Source organism: Fringilla coelebs (genome assembly GCF_963513975.1).
Source record: "Fringilla coelebs genome assembly, chromosome: Z".
NCBI lineage: Eukaryota > Metazoa > Chordata > Aves > Passeriformes > Fringillidae > Fringilla > Fringilla coelebs.
This window is the reverse complement of record NC_140031.1, coordinates 21,148,449-21,170,892: the sequence shown is the minus strand read 5'-3', so window position 1 is coordinate 21,170,892 and position 22,444 is coordinate 21,148,449. Positions and strand designations below refer to the sequence as shown.

The 22,444-nt window shown below is 39.7% G+C and overlaps 1 protein-coding gene across 1 annotated transcript in view; it reads left to right on the top strand.

The window, feature by feature from the left end:
• Window positions 1-1,892: 1,892 nt before the first annotated feature.
• ADAMTS6 (ADAM metallopeptidase with thrombospondin type 1 motif 6) overlaps window positions 1,893-22,444 on the top strand; it is a 138,011-nt gene continuing 117,459 nt past the window's right edge. Inside the window, exons 1-6 of the mRNA XM_084225104.1 lie at window positions 1,893-1,966; window positions 7,175-7,542; window positions 8,263-8,627; window positions 15,958-16,126; window positions 21,242-21,456; window positions 21,972-22,055. Coding sequence (XP_084081230.1) covers window positions 7,446-7,542; window positions 8,263-8,627; window positions 15,958-16,126; window positions 21,242-21,456; window positions 21,972-22,055 — 930 coding nt within the window. The 5' untranslated portion in view covers window positions 1,893-1,966; window positions 7,175-7,445. The remainder of the gene's footprint in view (window positions 1,967-7,174; window positions 7,543-8,262; window positions 8,628-15,957; window positions 16,127-21,241; window positions 21,457-21,971; window positions 22,056-22,444) is intronic.

Genomic DNA, 22,444 nt, shown 5'->3' with positions numbered 1-22,444 from the left:
CATCCCTGCACGCCCCGGGCGCTCCCCGCGCTCGCCGACGCAGGATGGCGCTCTCCGTATGAGCAATTAACCCGGGGGGAGCAGGTTGGAGATGCATTTCCAGAATAAAGCGTTTCTTTCTGAATGCCCACTATTCCCAAGGAACATTGATTTCATAGCTCCGGTTTTCAATGCAGTGATACATTCTACTACTCCCCTAACCATGGTTATATTACTTTGCCCGGCGACGGTAAAAGGATCTCTCAAGTAAGCGTTCACTGCGCTGTTTCAGAAAGAATAGTGACAAAGATTACTATTTAGGACGTTGTGCTTATTTTGTTAGAGCTGCAGTTAAAAGAATTTTCACATACTTGTATACAGAATGTAATTTACCTACAGTATTGCTTCACATTTAAATGTAATTGTGTAGAGTTTATTTGAAACGATGAGTGCCAGCCCCGGCTCTGATTTCACCGTCTCACAGGGCACAAAACCGGCCCCTGCTGACCACCAGACTCCTGCTGACTGTTTGACTTTGCAGGCCGATCCTGCTGTTTCGATGCTCGGAGAAGTCCCGGAGTAGCTGTGCTCTTGGACCTTTCTCTGCAATCATTTCACAGACCAGCCAGCTCTTAGAGATTCACCAGAAGTTGCAATTACACCTACTACCTCCGGCTAGGGAGGAAAACCCACACTCGCACCATTTGGGAAATACAGTTAGCAGAAGCTTGAAACCTTAGAACCTAGGTTTAGGAAGGATATATTTTTTTCCCCTTTTCTCTTTTTTCGGCAATCGGAAATTAACTTGGTGGTTAGAGGGCGAGTGGGAGTTCCAGCCCACTCTCTCCGTGTGACCCTCTCGCCGGCAGCGCTGGCTTCCCGGAGCAGGGGCGGTTCGCAGGCCGCCAGCTGCCCGCTCCCATGCGCACCTTCCTGCCCCGCCAGACGGGGAGGCGACGCCGCGGCCCCGGCCCCCGCCGCAAATGAAACTGAAAGCGCTGTGCGAGCAGGGCCGGGACCCCCGGCCTCGGCACGATGCTGGCCCGGCTGCCGCTGGCCGCGCGGGCTGCAGGCACCGCCTCCCCTCCGCTGGGAACGGTGTTTAAGAGGTTTCCTTTTATTAACGCCTCTAACGGGGCTCGGGACGATCAGCGCGACGGCAGCAGGGCGATGGCAGCAGGAGGTCACCCCAGCTCGCCGCCCACCGGCAGCGCCCGTGCGCGGCGCCTGCCGCCGGCACCCCGTGGCTGCGGCTGCGGCTGCGGCTCCCCCGGGCGGGCCAGGCCGGGCTCCCCTCAGGCGGCTCCGGGCGAGGGTCCCGCCGCCCCTCCCGCTCCCGCGCCCCCGGCTGCGCCCCTGCCCCCCCGCCGCCACGTGACGGGCGCGCATGCGCGGCGGTCCGGGGCACATCTGCAGGCTGACGTCAGCGGGCCCCGCGCCGTCCCCCGGGCGAGGCTGCCAAGGCTCCCCCGCTGCCGCCGCGCTCGGCTTGGCCCGGCGCCGGCAGCCAGAGGAGGTCTGGGGCTACTTCAACCAAACTTTCCTGAGTCCTTCCTGCTCTGCCTGCCTCCCCTCTGCTCCCCCTCTCTTCCCCCCCCTTTCTGTCTCCCGGTCCCCCCTCCCCCCCCAACTCAGATGATATTCACATGGTATTTTGCACAGAGGAGGCTGCTCAAGAGGAGGGCACCCACCCCCACCCCAATATAAGCCTGTTTTTCCCTCCTTCCTCCTCTCCCCCCCTTTTTTGTTGGAAAGACAAAATGTGCAGGGTGATAGCTTCGGTGAATTGATGGCATCCTTCCTCCTGCCAAGCCAGCCCGTTTTCTAAAAACCCCTTTAGGAAGGCTAGAGAATCTTATTCTGTTGGAGAATAGGACCCTGATGGTTGCTTGCACAGAGGGGAAAAGCAGAGAGGAATACGGGAATCGTCCTGTGCAATCTCTATTGTTTGAAACTTACTTTATATCAGAAATTGAAGATGAAAACGGTAAGGAAGATTTCACGCTATTCAATGAAACTTTTTGCTTTTCTTGTGTCCCGAATAATGGTGCGTGCAGGGCTTTGGGGAGCGGGGGGAGATTTATATTGCATTAGGCGAGGTGCATTTGGAGTAATTTCAGAGAGAAACCTTGAGATGGGGGAAGGGGGTGCGAGGATTTTTCAACCGATAAGAAAGGTGATTGATGAAGTACCATCTCGAATAGTGCACTTTTAAAAATATTTTTTTTTATACTTTGACTACTAAGTCGTTGGTAGAAGCAGAAAGGGAAAAACAAAACCAAACCAAAACCAAACAACAGATGAAAACCAAAGCAGCCCCCAAACCCCAGCGACAACCCAGGGCTATTCCGGATTGCTGCTGAGTTGAGGACGCCCCGCTCTCGGCCGTGCCGTGTCCGGCGGTGTCCGCTGCCGCGGTCAGACAAGTGCACACTTTGTACCGGGGCTTGGAGGGTCGGAGCGGCCGCCGTCCCGCAGCGATGCTGGCGGGGATGTCGGGCTCTCGCTGGGCTCATCAGGAAGATGGAAGCGTGTGGTTTTGATTTACTTCGAGCCGCTTGGGATTTGCCAGACTCTTAACCCCGCGGACTCGTGTTTGTCGGTGTATGTCTGTCTCCGCAGTCGCCCAGGGTTCAAAGGGACTTTGTTTGGTGGGAGGAGGTAAGTGGGCTCTCGCTTCCCGGCGATGTGTGTGCGAAATTTGTCTTCGCTACTTTCTTTCATTGTTGTACAAGAGAGAAGGGAGAGAGAGGGAGAGAGTCAGACTCTTGTTTTTATTTGGGCTGCCGGTGCAACGCGTTTGGGCCAAACGCCAAGTGTCTGGGTCACACGCGTTTTATCCAAATAGATTCAGCGCTGCTGTCTGGAAATGGGCTGCTGAAAGTTAACTTTAGGATCAGCTCCACCACAGCAACCAGACTCTCCCCTTCAGCCTCTCTAGGGAGGACGGACTTTTTTTTTTTTCTTTTCCTTCTGAATTTTTTTTTTTTTTTTGAGGGATGTGTGACTTCCAATTTTCTTCAGTACCAGTGTTTTTAACTCTCTGTGTGTGCAGACGTGTACAAATAATGTGCATGTGTGTACGTGTTTAACTATGTGTGTAGCCATGTATTTTCCTAGCCTGTTGACTTTTCGTTTTTGGGGGGGGGGTGTGGGGGGGTGGGTGTTGCTTTTTCGGTAGATGCAGTGACAGCTGCCCCCTCGGCACGGCACGGCCGGCGGGGAGCCTGGGGGCAGGCGGGGGGGGTTCATACGCTGGCGGCCCCCTCGTACGTCGGGGCCCGCACAGCAGTAATTTTACTCCTCACGCCTCGGCTTCTGGTTAATTCCCGGGGAGGAGGGTTCGATCTTTTCCCTTTGTACGTGTCCCTCTCCCCGCCACTCCCGGCCCCCCTTCTTTTTCACCGAGCTCTTCCTGGCGCGGTCTGCCCGTCGCAGTTCTCGCCTGGGGAAGCTCCCGGGGGCACGGCTAATCCCCGGCTTTTGAAGCCCTGCGAAGTTTTTCACGGCCAGCCGCGATACCTGTAATTGAATTTGTGTGATTGATGCCCGTCCCCCGCCCCGTCCCCTCCCGCCGCCCTCCCCATTTCCTTAGCAACCACTCGTAGTGCCGGGCGGGCGGGCGCACGGCCGCCCCTGCCCGCGCCTCACCGCGGGCTCCCGCCGCCCGCACGGCCCGGCCGCGGAGGGCGGGAAGGCGGCGGGGGCCGAGCCGCCGGGGCGGGGGCGTGGAGGACAACCCCCTGTCCCGCCCGCCGGGGCGGCGGGTCCCTTTCCCGGTCGTCGCTCTCCTCGACCCCGCCCCGAGGCGTAGCAGCGGTCTGGGCGCTGCGATCTGGCGGTGCGGTGCGGTGTGTTTGTTCCCTGGCACCGCGGCCGCTAACGGGAGACCTCGGCGGTGCCGCCGCCGAGCGCACCGGAACCCACCGGTTCTGCGGTGGACGCCCCTGGTGTGAAGGTTGTCTTGGGACATCGGTCTCACATGCTGCCCTGTGGCCAATCTTGAGCTACCTTTGTTCAGATGGAGGCTCCCATGGTCACTGCTCTGAGCAGTTTGGCTAGTCGCCTCTTCGGAGTCCACTTTATCACGGAATCATACAGGTTGAAGAGGAATTCTAAGGTCGAGTCCAGCCTATGACCGAACACTACCCTGTCAAGTAGACCATGACACTAGACCAGTGCCATCCAGGCTTTCCTCAAACACCTCCAGGGACTGTGACCACCACCTTTCTGAGCACCCGGTTCCGATGTCTAATCACTCTTTCTGTGAAGACATTCTTCCTTATGTCCAACCTAAACTGCACCTGCTGCAGCTCGAGGCTGTGTTCTCTCCTGTCACTTCTTGCCTAGGAGAAGAGACCGACGCCCACCCGGCTACGCTTCCAGTTGTAAAGAGTGATAAGGTCATCCCCGAGTCTCCTTTTCTCCAGGCTAAACACCCCCAGTTCCCTCAGCCACCTCACACAGGACTTGTGCTCCAATAACTGTGACCTTTTTCCTCCTCACTGAGTGTCACTGGGTGGGAGCCTCATGACACCACTGACAGGACTGCCATGGTTATCTGTCCCTTCACAGAAATGCCAGTGCCATGCAGCTGTTTCATCATTGGAGTCAGAAAGCATCTTGTACTATTCCTTTTCTGTTTGGCAGAGCTCTTAGAGTTAGATGGGATCTCTGGTTTTAGGTGGTGGTTGAGGACACAGAGCCACACCTATGTTAACCAGTGGGTGAATGTGCAGTTCACCACATGATACACTAGAAGTTTCTTGTTGTAAGCTTAATATTGACCAAATTTTGCATCTTAACAACAACCTACAGGCTGCCATGAAAAGAGGCTGCCAAAGATGGTGTGAGTAAAACAAAAAGGGTATAGAGTCCAGACTTTGGTGTTCCTACCAGATGTCATACTTAGAGTATTTTATCTTGAAGTTACCCGAGTGCTTCATCATTCACATCCATTACCACTCTTTAATTGGAAACATTAATATAGCTTCATGTGGTCAGCTTGTATCCATGGTCAAGCTGGCAATAAATATTTACCAAGAAGAGGTAAAAAAATTCTGCTGAATCTTTCAGAAAACTTGACGTGAAAGGAGATTGGTCTTCTGTGAAGCTTGACATGAGGGAGACCGCTTCAGAGGCCTCTGCAAGAATACTAGATACCAGTGACTGTTTGACACTGTTGACTAGCATATGTTTATGGTCCATCATGTAGCTGTTAGTGGGTAAATAATAAATAATAGTACTAATTAATGGGTACTGTTAATTTATGTCCAGTATTCTGAGCTATCTAGCTTCTTAGGTACTGCAGTTTCAGGAGATCCTAATTTTAGGATAACTTTTTATCAGCCTAACAGTCTGAACATGAGCTCCCTGTTAGGATATTTTGGCTAAGTAGAAGCTGTAAGGCAATATTACCTCTATATATGGTGGTAACAAGCCATAACTGGACTGCAGTTCCCAGTTCTAGTGTCTGCAGATAAAAAGGGATGCTGGCAAATTGGAAGCGATTCAGAGAAAAACTGCAGAAGTATTCAGTCATCTGGAAACTGGATTATACAGAATGAGATAAACCAAATAGGTTGATCTGCTTATCAGGAAGTGTCCAGAGATGCTTGTATCAGATTATAACTGTGCACACAAGGGAAAGAAACCAGCTCATTAGCAAACGGGGATAAAGCAAGATTCAGTGACAAGAATTTGAAACTATACATTCTCAGATTAGAAATAAGGCACATTACTTATTGTACTAATGTAGCTGAAAGAGTATGGGGTTAATTATGTACCTTCAAGACTTGCAAAATTCTAAGAACTGTAACTAAATATTAGCTAGGAAATAAAGGTTTTACATGCAAACAATGCAAATGCAACGCAAACAGAGACCTTTTTTATTAATGTGCTTTGAGGCCTTGCCACTTGTGAATGGCATCACAAAGTCTTTGTACTTCCCCAGGGAAAATATACTACTAAGCACAAAGCATGTTTGCAAAGTATCTTTTAGTCTCTTTACAAACTTGAATAAATCCTGCATTCTGCCTTGAAATATTTTTAAAAGGTCAGTTTAACCTAATTTGCACATTAGTAATTGGAGGGTTTGAAACTGGCTAAGATGTTATCTAAATATTCATTGTAATGTTGGTAAATAGGATTTGGGTGATGATTTTTTCCTAAAATTTTATGTTACAGCTCTTTATAAAACCTTCATAAAGAATCCATTAGCTGCAGCTGTATTACCTGTCTGAATGAATGTTGTAAATAATTCCCAGAATTTTAGAAAGGCAGATTTAACTGATGCATGTGCTAGTGACTCTGTATGCTTGTGGAAATTGGTTTTTAAACAAGCTCCCCTTCTTAGGTGTTCTGTTTCTCCATTGTCTGCTTCAGCAGAGTTTGTGCACAGGTGTGCTGAGAGTGTTTAAGTGGACTGTTGAGTACCAGCTGACACAACACATAGTTTGGTATCCCATGGTACTAGATTCTTAGTTGACTGCATGGATCTTCCATTTAATCCCTGGCGGCACCTAGAGCTGCACCTCTAGTAAAAAATAGTAAAAACCATTGTTGCAATAGTGTTGGAAATGAAAAAAAAAAACAAACAAACTGACAACAGATATTTAAAATATTCGAATGTGTATGATTAATAGCTTTAGATACTGAAATTTGTTCTTTAGTATTCTAACATGAAGCATTCCTATCTAAGTGAATGGGAATTCTGCCTGCATAAGCAGAACCCTGGCCCTAGTAATAACAAAATACATGCTTCAGAAAGATCAGATAACTGTACTCTGGATTCCTTTCCAGTTTCTTCCTTTATCTACCAGTATATTGGGATGTGTTATTAACAGCTGAAATCAATGAGTGTGTAGCATTGATTATAGATAATAGATGGAACAAGTCTGAACACAATGTTTGAGTTACAAGAAACACTAAATAGGTGTAAGAATTCATAAAAATAACATGAAGTTAATAAGTGCATCATAGGCTGTATGGATCTGCTTTTCAAGGTTAATGGTAACTCTTTTTCTGTTTTTTTTTTTCTGTAAGATTGTGACCTTGGATGTGACCATAAAATTGATACTGAATATTATTTCAAAATATTGCCCTGTGTAATTCACTGTCATGGCTTAATATTTTGCAGCATAGATCTGTTTTAATAGAAAGAATTTGCCTTGACTCATATTCTTCTGTTTTTCAGGAAAAGAAATGGAACAATTTCAGTAACTATCCAATCTAACATCTGTCTCATATCTTAAGGAATCTTACAAATACTTGTTTTGAATTGAGAAAATGACCGCAGCTATAGAAGAAAGTACCTGTCCAGAAAGTGGAACATCCTATAGTTAATTTGAAAGTAGCATAAAATAAATATACCTGTTATGGTGCGATTCTGGAGTAAAGTTAACTCTATAGCACACAGGTAGCTCTCCAAGGAGAAAGAAAAAAGAACTTTCTGTTTTTTCTAAATTATGGAAATTTTTTGGAAGACGTGGACATGGATTTTGAGCCTAGTCATGGTTTCATCGGAATTTCTCAGTAACAGCAGGCTTTCATACAGTTCTCAAGGTACGGGTCTGATCTCTGTAGCTGGCAAGAAGCATGTATTTTTGCATTGTATTTGTATAATATTTTCTAAACCATGTTTATATAATTCATGAGCTCATCTGGGCTCTGCTCTTAGTTTTATCATGATTAATTGTCATACAGATAAAATTTCCTTGTTCTAATTTCTCTCTGTCTACTTTTAACTGTAGGAAAGCCTTGCAAATTAAATCTCGTAGAACATACTTGATAATATTTGAGAGTCTTGCCATGATAAAATTAACATGCTTTTAGACTAGGAAGTAAGAATCTAATCTTGTTTTTACAATATAATCCTTTTCATTACTACTGTTTGTATTCTTGCAAGTGGATTTCATAGCATTTGTCTTTGAATGGTAGCACTGGGAAAAATATGCCCTTCTTAAGTTAGCCCTAATTATTTACATATTTTTGGTAAATAGGAAAAGATAGGTCTTAAACAACTTTTCTATTTCCAAAGTGATAAGTAAATTAATAGGAACTCAAACATATTTTCTTGACTTACAAAGAAAGAAAATAATGTTTTATTTTATTTTGTAAAATGCTGCATTGTGCACTTACCTGAAGGTGACTTTTACTCATGAGAGTGATGAAATTTACCCAAAAATGGTCTATGTTTATGCTACTACTTGTTGTTTCCTGTTATATTTTCTTCTCTTCTATGCCCACTCCCTGGACTGTCTTACCTTGTGATTGATTACAAAGAGGAATTCCTGTCTTACCTTGAACACTACCAACTAACAATCCCAATAAGGGTTGATCAAAATGGAGCCTTCCTCAGCTTTACTGTGAAAAATCCTAAACCCTCAAGAAGGAGGAGGAGCACAGACCCTTATGATCAAGAACTGGCAGCATCTAAATTATTTTTTAAACTTTCTGCCTATGGCAAGCACTTTCATTTAAACCTGACTCTCAACACAGATTTGGTGTCCAGACATTTTACAGTAGAGTACTGGGGGAAAGATGGACCGCAATGGAAGCATGATTTCTTAGACCACTGTCATTACACAGGATATTTGCAAGACCAGCACAGTACAACTAAAGTGGCCTTAAGCAACTGCAATGGTCTGGTAAGTCATTATTGCATGTTATATTATAATACTGTGCTTGTCCCTTTTAAATTACAGAAGAAGAATTAAATTGGTGTATCTTGCAGTTTTTTGCTTTCCCAGTGGGAAGCAAGTAGACAGGAAGGTGCAGAAAACCTGGGAGTGGGTGGGAAAAGTAGGTGTCAGTTTCTCAAGCTTAATATAAGTATTGAGACCCAGTTCTGTAGTTTTCTAGCAGGCAACCTCTGTAGTGTTTATAGTGTCTATGCTAGGCTTGCAGGATTATGTCTGTGCTAGACCTTTACAGTTATAGGAGACTTCCAAGCTCAAGGGGCAGGGAGGAGGAAACAGTGGATCCTCCGTGGTGCTGAATCTCTTCAGACAGATGTTGGTTGGACTGAACACCCACTGACTTTGAGTATTTGGGTTTAAAAACTAAGTAAATAAAAGAGGAGGAATTGCTTGGTGTAGACATCATCATTGCTGTGAATTCAAAACGTGAAAAGTCTTTAGCAAGTAACAGCATCAGAAAGTAATTATATAACTCTTTTACCAGAAAGATTTTGTTTACAAATTGTAAACTTTTATATTTAGAAGTAGAATTAGAAGTTCTTACCTAATTTATTCTCATCTCTTCTCTTACTGGTGATCTTGTGATCACATGACAATAGTACATGCATGGAAAAAGAAATTAAAAAATGAATGCAAAAAAGTAAAAAAGCAGGCTATTGAGTAGCAAAATACTAAAATGGAAAGGCATGACTATGAAACATTAAATCAAGACCCAGTGTTTTCTGTAGTAAAAATACACATATATATTATGGTTGCTCATTCTGGTTTTTATATGGTAGAATGCTGGTTGATCTTGTTAGGAATAGGTGATCAAGCTAATTGCTAAGTTAAAAAAAAAAAAAAAATTACACAGACTTTCTAAATTAATTCCCATTTGTCCTTGGAAGCACTATTGAACAATGCCTCTTGAGATGTTACTTTCAAAAAAAAAAGCCTGCTGTTTCAGACCCAGATAGGCTGCATTACACCCAACTAGCCTAATACAGGCTAGTTTAACATTTCAGAGTGTTCCTGAATAAAAATATTTATTGGGGATTTCCAGTGCTAAGTGAACACTTTAAAAGAAATGGAGTTAAAATGATGTTCCATGAGTATGGTATTACAGTTTGGTTCATGTAGACTTATAGCAGATAGGTCTGAGTTTAGTACAATTTTCTCTTTGATTGCAGTTTCCACGTAATAGAGTTTTTTTTTTTTTTTTTTTTTTTTTTCTGGGCACATTCAGGCTTCAAAGCTAGTATACTCCATCTTTGCTTGAGTTTTTTTCAGCTAAAAATATGATGGAGATGAAGTCCCTTCTTTCAGGACTCATTCCTTTAAAAGAGGCTGCAAGCCTCTTTATGCTAATTGCTGCATGCTAATTGATGCACGGACTAGTTGGTCCCCTTGGAGACTGCAGTAAGTGCCATGGTGATCCCATTTCAGTTCCTCTTTGACCTTGGCTCATGGAGTGAGCCAAGAACTCCTGCCCTTGCCATAGCTGACTCTTGTTTTCCTTTCATGTTGGGGAAATAAAGGTGGGATGAAGCACAAAAAAGCCTGTATTTCCTATCATCTTTTCCCATCTGTTGCTCCTTATGGCACTTTTTTTCTAAAAAGCATGGAAGATGTCTCATAAGAATCTTGGGGTTTTTTTTCCTTTTGTGCCCAACACCCTGAGGTGACATTTCACATGTTTTCCCTTTGCCCTCAGGCTGTCCATTTTGCTGGAGTGAGGCTGCCTGTGGTTCTAGGTGTCAGTATGTTTTAGCTTTCTATTTGTAAGTTAACTTCTGTGTGGAGTGTTTCCCTGTTAAATCATCACCGTCAGTGGCTGTGGTTGTTAGTCCTTATGTGTGTCTTTCAGGCGGTAAGGCAGCCCTAATCTAGTCTTTGGGCACACAAATTCTTCATGGTCATGCCTCTTTACTTGGGACTTCACATATCAGGTGTGCACTGCATCTCTTAGGAAGATTTGGTCACAACATGTGGGGCTCCTGTGTTGCTCCAGAAACATCAGCAGGGTGACACGTGGCTCTATCTCAGAGGCATGAATCCTGCAGAGGGTGCAGCAGTAGTCTTGATTTGGTACCATCCTCTGCTGTATGGAAACTCTTCAATGTTGGCAGTGCCTTCCAGAGGACAGTGTATGGGAGTTACCACTCCATTCAGATAAATGCATCACAAAGTTATTTTTAAATGATGATTCCTACTAATGAATGTTTTGTTATACAGCTGCTGGTTAGAACATGTTTAATAAAGCAATTGGCAATGAATATTAAAGACTATTTCTTGTTTTAGCAATTGCTCAGAATGCATTGTACTTAAGGCATTTGTTGTATTTTTCCCTTTGATTGCTGGTGTGTGAATGACTGCCATTCATAGTCTAATAGTCCTTGATTAACATCTCTATTAAAGCCAGACATTGTAAGTTTAACTCTTTACCTATTAAGAGGTAGTTAGTAATATTTAATAGTGAATGTTGCTCACAAACAAAATGTATGCAATATATTTACTCTGGCTGTCCTGTTAGGTTTCACTGCTGGCAAATGTCTTGAATTATTATTATTAGTTATTCAGAGTGGTTATGTGAGAACATGATTTAAATAATGTATGTTGTATGTCTTTGAAGAACACTTATGTTTGAGATAAATGTGAGGAGGGCTTTCTCTGTTTCATTATAATAAAAGTGACAAGCAGTCACCTGATTTTCCTATCACTGTTTCTTGTTTTAGGCTCTCCCTCTATATTTCTCATTACCAAGTGCCCTAGAATTACAGGCTGCTACTTCCTGAAGTTTCAGTCCAGCAGCTTCCATCTGCTGGGCCCTGATTATGCTATAAATTGTCTGAAGTTGTGAGTAAAGTTCTATAGTCCAGTGAGCATTCCTGTGAGGAAATTGAAGGGCTTGTCCACAGGCTTGCTGGCTTCCAAACTCATGTTTACTGTAGTGGATGCTTTATTTGTGGGTGGATTGCAGGTCGGGTGTATCATGAAAGAGCCTACAATGAGCAGCATTTTAGGGACTTTGGATGTTGGGTACAAGGCAACCAGACTGAGGCATTTTCTAAGCTGACTATTCCATACTGAAGGAAAGAGGAAAAGAAATGGTGGTAGAATAGCTGAAGGGGGAGGAACTTCACCTTGAGGGAATGGAGTTTGACTGACTCTGGGAGGAGCAAATCTCAGGGAAGTTCTGGAGCCTTCAGTAATGGAATTAAGCAAAACCCAAACTTTTTGCATTTTTACTCATCTGTCCTCTGCTGGGTGTCAAAGCTCTTAACTCAGTGCTCAAACAAGTTTTGCATGGTAGAAAATGTTGTGATTTTGGGCTGAAAAGGTCTGTAGTAGGAACTATTTTGAGGCTGCTGTGGTCTCAAGTAAATGGTCAATGTAAAACATGCATTATTTCCGTGTATGTGAAGTTCATGCATTGCATAATGTTTGTGCTGGACAGCACAGTTATCTCCATCCAAACAGAAATGATAAAGAAGACACAGGTAGGTGGCTGTGGATTAAGAGCATGAGCTTACTTTTTCAGTGGGGAATTATTTTGCTGGAAGACTTAATGTTTGTGTCATGTATTCCTAAATAAATATATTTATAAATTACGAATATTTTTCTTAAGAGTTCATTTGAATGCCATTTTTACTCTAAAGAATACATCTACTTTTATAGATCATAATTTTCATACACTGTGGTATTTTTGACTATATGTGAAATAATTCTGTATCAGGGTCTTTAAGGCTATCATTGATACTCGTGTTTTTGCAGCACATCAGTATTTAGAAAATGATATACAAGCTGTCCCTATCCTAGTTTTAAGGTTTTAAGTTTTTGTTAGATTCTATGGTGTGCTGTCTCAGGCCAGATCACTATTTTTGTCATCTTTGAGAGCCCAGTAAGTTAATGCAGTCTTCTTCCTCGGTAGTATAGCCAGCTGTTGACATACTGAACAACACTGACTTGTTTTCAGAAGTTTCCATTACTAGTACTTTATATTAAAGATGTTTAAACATAAAGCCTGAAGACACTCAAGGTGTGGAAAAAGTGTGCAACTATGATGCTGTGTGGAAAAGGCATGTGCTTACTTGTTCCCCATAATTCAGTTTGTTTTTGCAACTGATGGATGTCCCCCATCTGAAGGAGGTTAAGACCCTGGCTGGACAGCCTGACAGAAAAAGATTCTTTTTCACAAATTCAGAGGAACTCCATGTGGATTCACAGATTTGTCTGAGCATGTCAAACTGCTGGAACCAGACCTTGTATATGTTAGCATGAGTTGGCAGTCTGTAGTAGGATTGGATAACACAGGACCTCAAACAATCTGTTTTAGATAATAATCTTGGGAATGTTCCTTGTAGTAACATACTTGGTGCATTCAGCTTGTTTCTTATATCCATGGTATTATGTCAAAACCTTTTCTGGTCATTCTTATGTCTTAATGATATTTCTGATGCTTTGGAGCAAAAGTTCAATTTATTAACTGTTAAAATACAATAGCAACACTTCAAAAGAAAATTAAAATTAATTAATTTTATTGCTTTAAATGGGCATTATTTCAAGCTCCTTTTTCAAATGAAGTTTTGTTTTCCTCAGATAGTGGATTATAAATCAAAGCTGATATTTAGAATGTTGGTTTGGATATTATAGTATTCTTCCCATTATGTATTAATCAGGCATTGCTGAATACATAAACAATGCCAGTATCTCTAGCCAAATGAATTTTTGAAACTTGGAATATATGCTGGCCATCACCAAGGTACTTTTTAGTTGCAGTATTTAGAGTGCTCTTAAAAATCAGTCATTTCACTGTTGAATCACTGTGATCCATGAAGACTGGTTGTTTAGCCCTGGAAGAACAATTTTGTTTGCAAGCAAAAATAGTTAGGCTCAAAGTGGTCTACCTATGCCAGGCTTATGGGGAGGACATATGCAGGGTCATTGTGTTTCCAGTGCTAATTGACTCACTCATCTGACTGAAGCAACTGACCACATATGTTTTCACTTCCTGCTTGTAGATTTATGTTAAAATCTATTTGTAGTTCCTTAACTAAGCGTTATTAAAATGTCTCTTCTTAAACACCATAGCATTTGGGCAAATGAGGTCAGATATCAGCTAGACATTGGGAAAAGTGGTGATGCTGTCTTTTCTGTCTTCACTGCTTGTACCTGAAGGAACTGTGACCATTGTTCACAGATATTCTTTAGTTATGTGCGAGAGCATATATGCAATTTGTATAGAGAATTAGTGCTGCAATTAGTAGTTTATACTATTTGAATTGACTTAGTTCTGCTGAGGTAGTCTTGCCACTTATAATTATCAGTTTCAGCACCTGATATAATTATTCATTTATGCTTAGATGTGCAAACACGGCTGGACTTGAGTACAGACAGGAAGGATGTACGCTCTGGAGGAATTAAAGTTAGGACCCACTCTGTCTCAGAGACAGTGCCACTGATGGGATGGTATCTCTGTCTTCTCGGGCTTGGCATGAGGCAGACAGCCTGATGGTGTTGGCCAGAACCACTCCGCAGGACTCTCTTCCTGTGGGAACATAATACCAGAGCTTACAATGGCTCAGGATTCACTTGAACCCAGATGTCTGACATGCAGACTGGATGCAGTCCAAACTGTCAAGGTTCTTTCTGCACATCTGGCAAGCCCAGTTACAGTTTGTTTTATATTTTCAATACTGTTTAAGCAGCAGTATACCAGTAAATGATTTATTTTCTAGTAAAATCTTAGACTTCAAGTTACAAGAAGTCATTGTAAGATGAATTTGATACTGGCATCTTCCAGGTGAATTTAGACCCCGATGTTGCTTCCTGAGTTAATAATTGAGTTTGTAACGAAAAATACCACTGAACAGAAGCACTTGTTTTTGCATTCACAATGTAAGAAATGAGTAATTGAAAGCTGCAGTCTGTTCATACATGTATTTCACCATTTATAATAGAGTTCTATTTGGAAAACACTTGTTTCTGATGTATTACATAGGATTTTTCATTTTGTAAGTTTTATATTGCTGTTTCAGAAGTAGGCATTTTATGTACGAAACTGTAGCAGGACAAGCGCTTTGACCAAGAGTACAAAGGCAAGCTCTGATCTTTGAAAACAGTATTAGGATTTTTAGAGAAGATATGGAGCAAGTGGTCTTATGACTGATTGTAGAGGTCTTAAAAAAAGATTCATGTGTAGTAGTAGTTTCATAGATAAAAGGTGTAGTAGAAATTTGTGATTCATCAAGTCAGGATATGAATGTAGAAGTTCCTACTTCTAGGCTTCTGTCTGATGAGTAGTTCTTCCCTGTGTAGAAAGTTTGTACATTCAGAATTTTCTACATATGGGTATCAGAATTTTTTATTTAGTGAACATTGGTGTAGAAGTCTGTCAGGGCTTATTCCCCAATATTTCTATATCTGAAAGGATCCAAAACCTGGATTTTCTGCTAAAGTTCAGTTTTAATTGCTGAAGGTTTAGGAAATTGCATAGTTGGCCTGAAATCTCCCCTTTCTTCCATAAACCACTTCCTGTTTGGAAGAAGCTGAGTTCACAAATGTGGAAGTTATGAGAATAGAATATCTACTATTCTGCACTGCAGTATGAGGAAAAAAAGTATTCATTTGTTATGGAGAATGAGGTCTAGTGTACAGTCTGCAATAACTCTTGTTTGCTAGATTTATGGCAACAGTTTTTATGGAATAAATGCTTTGTAGACAGTGTAACTTAAGTTAATATAAATAATTTGGTTTCTATTAACTAGCTCAGTTTTGGGATTGTGTCTTGATGTAAAATAAAAATGGTTTCTTTGAATATGTGTTCTAAAATTAGTCCTTCATGGTTTTTGTTTTTGATGAAGTATTTGGCTTTAAGCATCTGGCAGTGTGGCATCACAGAGGGATATTGGACTTGCTATTAGAGCAAGGGCCTTTTGGCTTGGTGTAATTTTTAATGGATATGAATCATGTCATTTCAGAACATCTCTGTTTGATGTAAAGCCATTATTTGTAATGTTCTGAGACTATCTCTTGCTTTTTTAACTGCATGTACCAAAAAACAAGTGAAAGTTCTCTACAAATAGGACAATGATAGTTTTATTTTTTCTCACTGTATTGTTTATAGGCACCTACTCTGCTCACACTTAATCAGGAGATGTGAGCTGGCGCATGCACTGTTTAATGTGTTAGCTTCTAGTTGTGGATTTCTTCACAGAGAATGTTTTTTAAAGTTAACTTTTGTGATAGTAGTTCCATATTGTCTATTGTAAGCTTTTGATTTCTTATTTGCTTCTTTAAGCATGGAGTCATTGCCACAGAAGATGATGAGTATTTTATTGAGCCTTTAAGAAATATAACAGAAGATTCTAGTAACTATAATTACGAGAATGGCCATCCTCATGTTATATACAAAAAATCTACCATGCACCAGCAGCACCTCTATGATCACAGTCACTGTGGAGTCTCAGGTAAACAAGAATGAGTGTCATTCCTTTTAAAAAATGGTAACTTGACATGTATTTCAAGATCTTGCTTGTTTCACATTTAAGACATAGTGAAGAATATAGCTATGAGAATCTTCCTTCTGGGTGGTGTAACGTGTTGTTGAAATTTGTAGTTTTGATTTTTCTTTTTTTTCAGATTCAGATTGAGAATATAGTGTATTTCAAAAACTAAGAGAGCAGGAGTAAGTCTTGTTTTATGCCTATATTGTGTACAGTGGTAGAAATGAGGACAGGCTTCCTCAAAATGTATATAAATGTACTTCATTTCCCAACAGGAAAGCATGCTTGAATGACTACATATTACAGCTCAGTGTTTAGTATGTGTTCAATCTCATTTGAAGAAACTTGATTGCAGTAAATATGTCAGCATTATGATTATTAATACATTTGGAACTGAGTCCATATCTTTCTTGTTTATGAAGGTTTATAGTGTTTTGGTACTGTTTTTTGGTCCAGTTGGTTGACATTATTCCTTTATAGTCAAGTATGTGATTTACCTATGCCTTATGGGCAGGATTAAAAAGTTTTGATGGAGAGATATTTTCTTTATAAAGTAGTTTTAACCTTTACAGATATACATTTTGAGTACTCTGACATAACCCTTGATTAAACTGAAAACTAACTTCTTGAAGACAGCATGGAGTTAATCTGACAAGTTCTTTTAGACCACAAAAGTAATTTTTTAACATGGTAGGAAAATGCTTTAACCTTGTCAATTGTTTATATTTCAGTAATAGCTTATTCTTAAAAGTTCAGTCCTAGGCAGTTGTATTTCATGAGATTCAGTGCATGGTGCAGACTGACAATAACTAATCTTAAAATAAAATAATATCATTGTTCATTGATATAATTTATTTTAGCTTCTTTTGGAGTTTATAATGTGTAGTGGCACCAGCTGTCTAAGCTTAGATTGTCTGCAAGATCCCATTCTTGGGAGATAGCTTTTTCTTGAGTGTTTCAGTTAATTGTGTTTATGGAATGTCAGACTTCATGTGTGTAACTTCTGTTTTAGTTTGAGAGCATTATTCAATATACATGCTTATAATATTGCAAAACAAATCTCTTAAATGTTACTGCCTGCTAACTGATTGTAAAATAAGGGTACTAGTATATGTTCATTTTGGTGGGAGAGCTGTCACTTGAGCTGCTTGAAATAAGTGGAAGGTTTTGAAATGTAGGGACATGTAATTTTTATCATTATTATATCCCTACAAAAAGAAAGGGTATTGGCCTCTATTGGATCTTGTTTTCTACAGTAATTCTTAGAAGTCATTCTCCTCCAAGCCATGAAGCAGAGGCAGCTACTTTTGTCAGGTTGTGTTCAGTTATTCTGGTGGTATCTGTTACATGGATCACAGGTTGATCAGAGCTATACATCTTGCATGCATTTTTTGTAAAACATGGTATAATATTTAGCATTTATTACTTAGTATAACTGATGGTACCTTTTTTCTTGGAGGCTCCTATGCATTCCCTCAGCTTTCATAGCCTCAAGTCCTTAATTTTTTAAGTACTAAAGCACTGCTTTTTACAAGCATGAGACTATTATGATGCTCATTTATCTCAGTTTCTCCTTTTCCTGTTGTTCTGTATACTATTTCCACTTAAAATGTCTAAAAAAAATTCACTGCCTGCCAAGAGTGCAAGGTCTTGCTCTTCCAGATGACATTCTGTTTTACCTTCATGGGTACCAAAGCTTTTAAACTCATTTTCTGACCACTTTTGCAGCTTTATCTTAAAGGGAAATGGCATACAAAGCATCCTGAAATACCTAAAAAAACAAAAAAAAAGCTAAAAAATAAAGTTACGTATAAATTTTCAGTTTTGCGGTTTTCACACCCGAGGATTAAAGCCAGGTATTCAGTGATGTTTAGGGAATTGGGCTGGTTTTGGAAGTTTTGAACAGTCCAATTTTGTGTTTTAAAATGCAAACGTCACAAAGCTGTTGGCAGTATGTGGTTTATTTTGTCTAGAGACTGATTTTAACTTTACCCTCAGAACAGTTTTCCTAGCATTCTGTGCAAGGAGGAATCTACTTGAGAAACTGTGCCACTATTCATTGTTTGTCAAGTTTCCCCTACTGTAACCTAGTTTATTTTGTACCTCTTCTCCATCAGGGAGATAGTCAGGATTTTGAAGAGTTTATAGAGACAAGGGGAGTGTAGTTTCCTACCTTTCTGAGAAAAATGACAATAATAGAATAGAAGGTGGAGTACAGAATTTGGTGAAAGCATGATCAGAATTGACTGGGATCAGTAAGTGATGGGCCACTTCATAATCAAAGGTGGAATTATGGTAGCTAATACAAGAGGAGAATTGGAGAGGCATGGAGAGTCAGATGTGAGCACAGGATACATTTTCATGATTCAAATTAGATTTTAAGCATTTAAACATAAAAACGTTCAAAATATAAAATGTTGAATTTGTGTTTCATGTATTTATTTTCACCAATTAATTATGTCTTATTAAATATAGCTGAAATCACTAAGGCCTTGGTAAGAAGTTTTCCACTGCCAAATTCCAATTGCTTTAATGGCGTTTGATACCACTGGATTATCTTGCAAAATGCTGTATTTGTTTAGGATTGAGAAACAACAAAAACTGACATATAAAAGCTGCAGAGTGGCAGATTATTTCTGGATAGTTCTACTATTTTTTATTTATGTAGTGATTTCACTTGTATCAGAGTTTACAGTTGGTATATTCTAAAATATGTAATAAAACCTTGCTAGAAGCATGAAATAAAGGTGCTAAAATATTTAGAAAAGAACAGCAGCCTAATGTTTTGTTTTGAAATATTTTCCTAGTTTCATCTAACATAAGAAGTTTGCTATTACATTTTCAGATATTTTTCTATTTGTGTTTCTCTCTTTCTACCTTGATCACTACCCAATATCTTAAATGACTGACTTAGGAAAGCTTGTATACAGTAGTTGTTAGCTCCATGTCTACATGGCTTTGGATTTCTTTTCAGTTGCAGTTTAAAACCTAATTTCACATTTCTGCAATAATTATTTTGGGACCGATATTTTTCTGTGTTTTTTTTTCTTTATTTTTCCATTTATTTTACCCTTTTTTACTTCCTTATAATTATGTTCAATGTTAATGGAGTTTAATTTTTTTCTTTTTTAACTTATGAATATGGTGAAAGAATGATGTAAAGTTGCCAGTAACTATTTTCACTAAATGAATTGTATATCTTTAGTTATTGATATATTTTAGCATTTATATAATTTTGAGATCAGCTGAAGCCTAAGCTTCTCATCTGATAAGAAAATGAGATGTGGTTGTTCTAATGAAGTCTTCTGAGACCTTTGTTTGAAAGATAGTATGAAGATAATTCCAAAATAATATTTTTTTCCTATGAAAGTTTTATGCTTGAAATCAGTAATTTTTAAATCTTCAGAATAGTTTGCATTTTGAGTGAAAATTTTGAATTGATGTGGAAGCAGTACTTTCTAAAATACTTCCAGCACCCCAAGAGCATCAGAAACCATCAGCATTTGTTATTTGAAAAAGACTGAATTTTAGAAAAAATTTAGTACAGTAGCTGTCAGAGGAAATTCAGACATTTCTAAGACACTGTTTAAGTATGATGAAAATCTTTGAACAATTCAAGCAACTTTGAATTTTGTAGAATAGAGGTGAAAAACAGGAGAAAGCTTAGTAGTCATTATAGAATTCAAACCAGGCTTTAATACTTTGTACAGGGCTTTTTTAGAATGAATTATAACCATTGGAGAATGAGGACCATTTTCTTACTGGTGTTTTTATAACTACCAGGTTTACTTAAATTTTTTGGCTTTTCTAAAATATGCGCCTTTTAGAGCCAGTACCATAGCCTCAAAAATGATGAAACACTGCAACAGTAGGAATGCTGAAGGTTTGTATTCCTGGTTTTGACCTGAACATACATTCTTTGTGGTGTAGTTTTTCTCTTTGAAATCAGTGTGCTTAGCTGACTTGCATAAATCATTGGTTTTTTATGGGAGGTACTGGTTCTATCTCTACTCATCCTTAGCTGACCCTGTTTTAGTAGAAGTAATGATGCAAGAAAACTATTCATTTGAGCAGTCCTGTTCAGACAGGTATAAATGTTCTTGTGCTCATCTGTAAATACTAAGAATAACTTAGATATTTTTAAATCCTACTTAGATAAAACCAGACTAACAATATACCTTGCTAAACTTTAGCTTGAGATCTTTGCTGGCTCTTGTGGAAAAGGGATATATGATACACACTAAAAAAGACAAAAAATTGAATCCATCCCTTTGTAGGGAAGGATGGATTAAATTTTGGTCTGAGGACAGGAATTGGCATTCCAAGTCATCTTGTAATGTTGTTTTGCCAATAATTACAGCTCTTTGGATTTCTAATAATTTATCTCTTGCACACAAGAAATATTTTTATATATATTTACCTGAAAAAAATGGATCAACATATTTGAATTGAAATTTGTGTTGAAATAACTATGGCAATTATCCCATGTCAGACCATTTAAAACTTTCTATTACAGTTAATTCACAAGGTAGATAAAATATAGTCTGATAAGTTTCTGAACAGAAAATTTATTCATTTTAGGCACATAAGCGTAATTGCTTAAAAATTACAGACTTTTTCAGGAGGGGAAAAGCTTTTTAGTAATCCTTAATCCTTAGTAAATTTTGATAACTTTTACATTAATTTTGAATTTTTGGTTTCTAGTATTTTTTTCCCAGAGGTTAGAGGCTGTCTTGTTCTAATTCTTAAAGTTCTGATGTGTTTTTGTGGTTAATTATAACTAATCTTTAATAGTAAAATGAATGTGCAAAATCAGATATATTAAGAGAGAATTTTTGCTTTATCATCCTAATTCAAGTTTAAGGAGAGTTGAGATTATTGGTGTTCAAAGTTGCCTTTCCATTATATAGTTAGTTAAAAATAATTTAGAAAATAAAGAAATTTAATTTTTTCTTTGCCTCAAGAAAGACTTCTCTGCTAGAATCTTGGAGATGGCAATCTCAACATTAACCAGCTGCATTTGAATGAATTTTACTAGTGACTCCCTCTCAAGTATTTAATTGTTTTGGTTCCTAGAAGACCTCACAAGAAGCGGCAAACCTTGGTGGATGAATGATGCATCTGCTTTTCCAGCTTCACTTCCAGTCAATGGCACACTAAGTGGTCATGGTCGACAGAAGAGATCTGTGAGCCTTGAACGGTTTGTGGAAACGCTGGTAGTAGCAGACAAAATGATGGTGGGATACCATGGTCGCAAAGACATTGAACACTACATTTTGAGTGTAATGAATATTGTAAGTTTCATCCTTCTCTGTGTTCGTAGCAATACCCATGTACTGAAATGATAATGGACCTGTCAAGTGTTTGTTTATTTATTGCCGTGAATGATGCTTTAATATAAGTACCAGCTTGCAGAAGTGAATAGTTTAATACTGTAAATCTTAGCACTTTGGGAGAATGTCAAGAAGTGTGTTGTGATCCCTTTTAAATTGCTGTCTTTAATTTTGAATTCAGATAGTTGCATTCAGATTATACAGTTCTATTCTGCTTACATCAACACTCTAAATGCTCATTGTGCTGGATGAATTATGAAACAAGGTATAAACAGTTTCAACTGAAAAGTGGGACTCAAAAAGGTTTTTTTTCATGGAATGGTCATTTTTTGGTCAAAAAGTAACTTGTATTTCAGTGACAATGGTACTTTACATTGTGGAACTACATGAGGAAATTGGGTTCATTTTTAACCATTTCGAAAGCAAGTAGTGTTTCTTGTCTGACTTTGTGCCTTTTCTTATTTTCTGGAGGTCAGGTTGCCAAACTTTATCGTGATTCCAGTCTAGGAAACGTTGTGAATATTATAGTGACACGTTTGATTGTCCTCACTGAAGATCAGGTAAGAGCTGTTGTGCTAAGCCTTATGCCTGTGAAATACAAATTACGTTATTGTATAATGTAGAGTTATTTAATAATAGCTTGAAGTGGCTGCCTCTGAGTACAAAACCTATCACATAATTTTTTACTACTTTAATCAAGATGAAGCAGTTCAAAGGAATATTCCTGGTGTATCATCTCAAAGATATGTATTCGTACTTCAGGCGACTATTATTATACCTTCGGGGATGTCAGTTTTATTTTTAGATCTGTATTTAGATTTTTTTTTCTGTATTGACAAAATGATTATTAAAGTTGGAGCAGAAAGAATGATGGTTCAGTAATACACAGCTGAACTTGGGGTCAGATTTTACAGAAATAAAATTTGGCAAGAAGATTTTATTCCTAGAA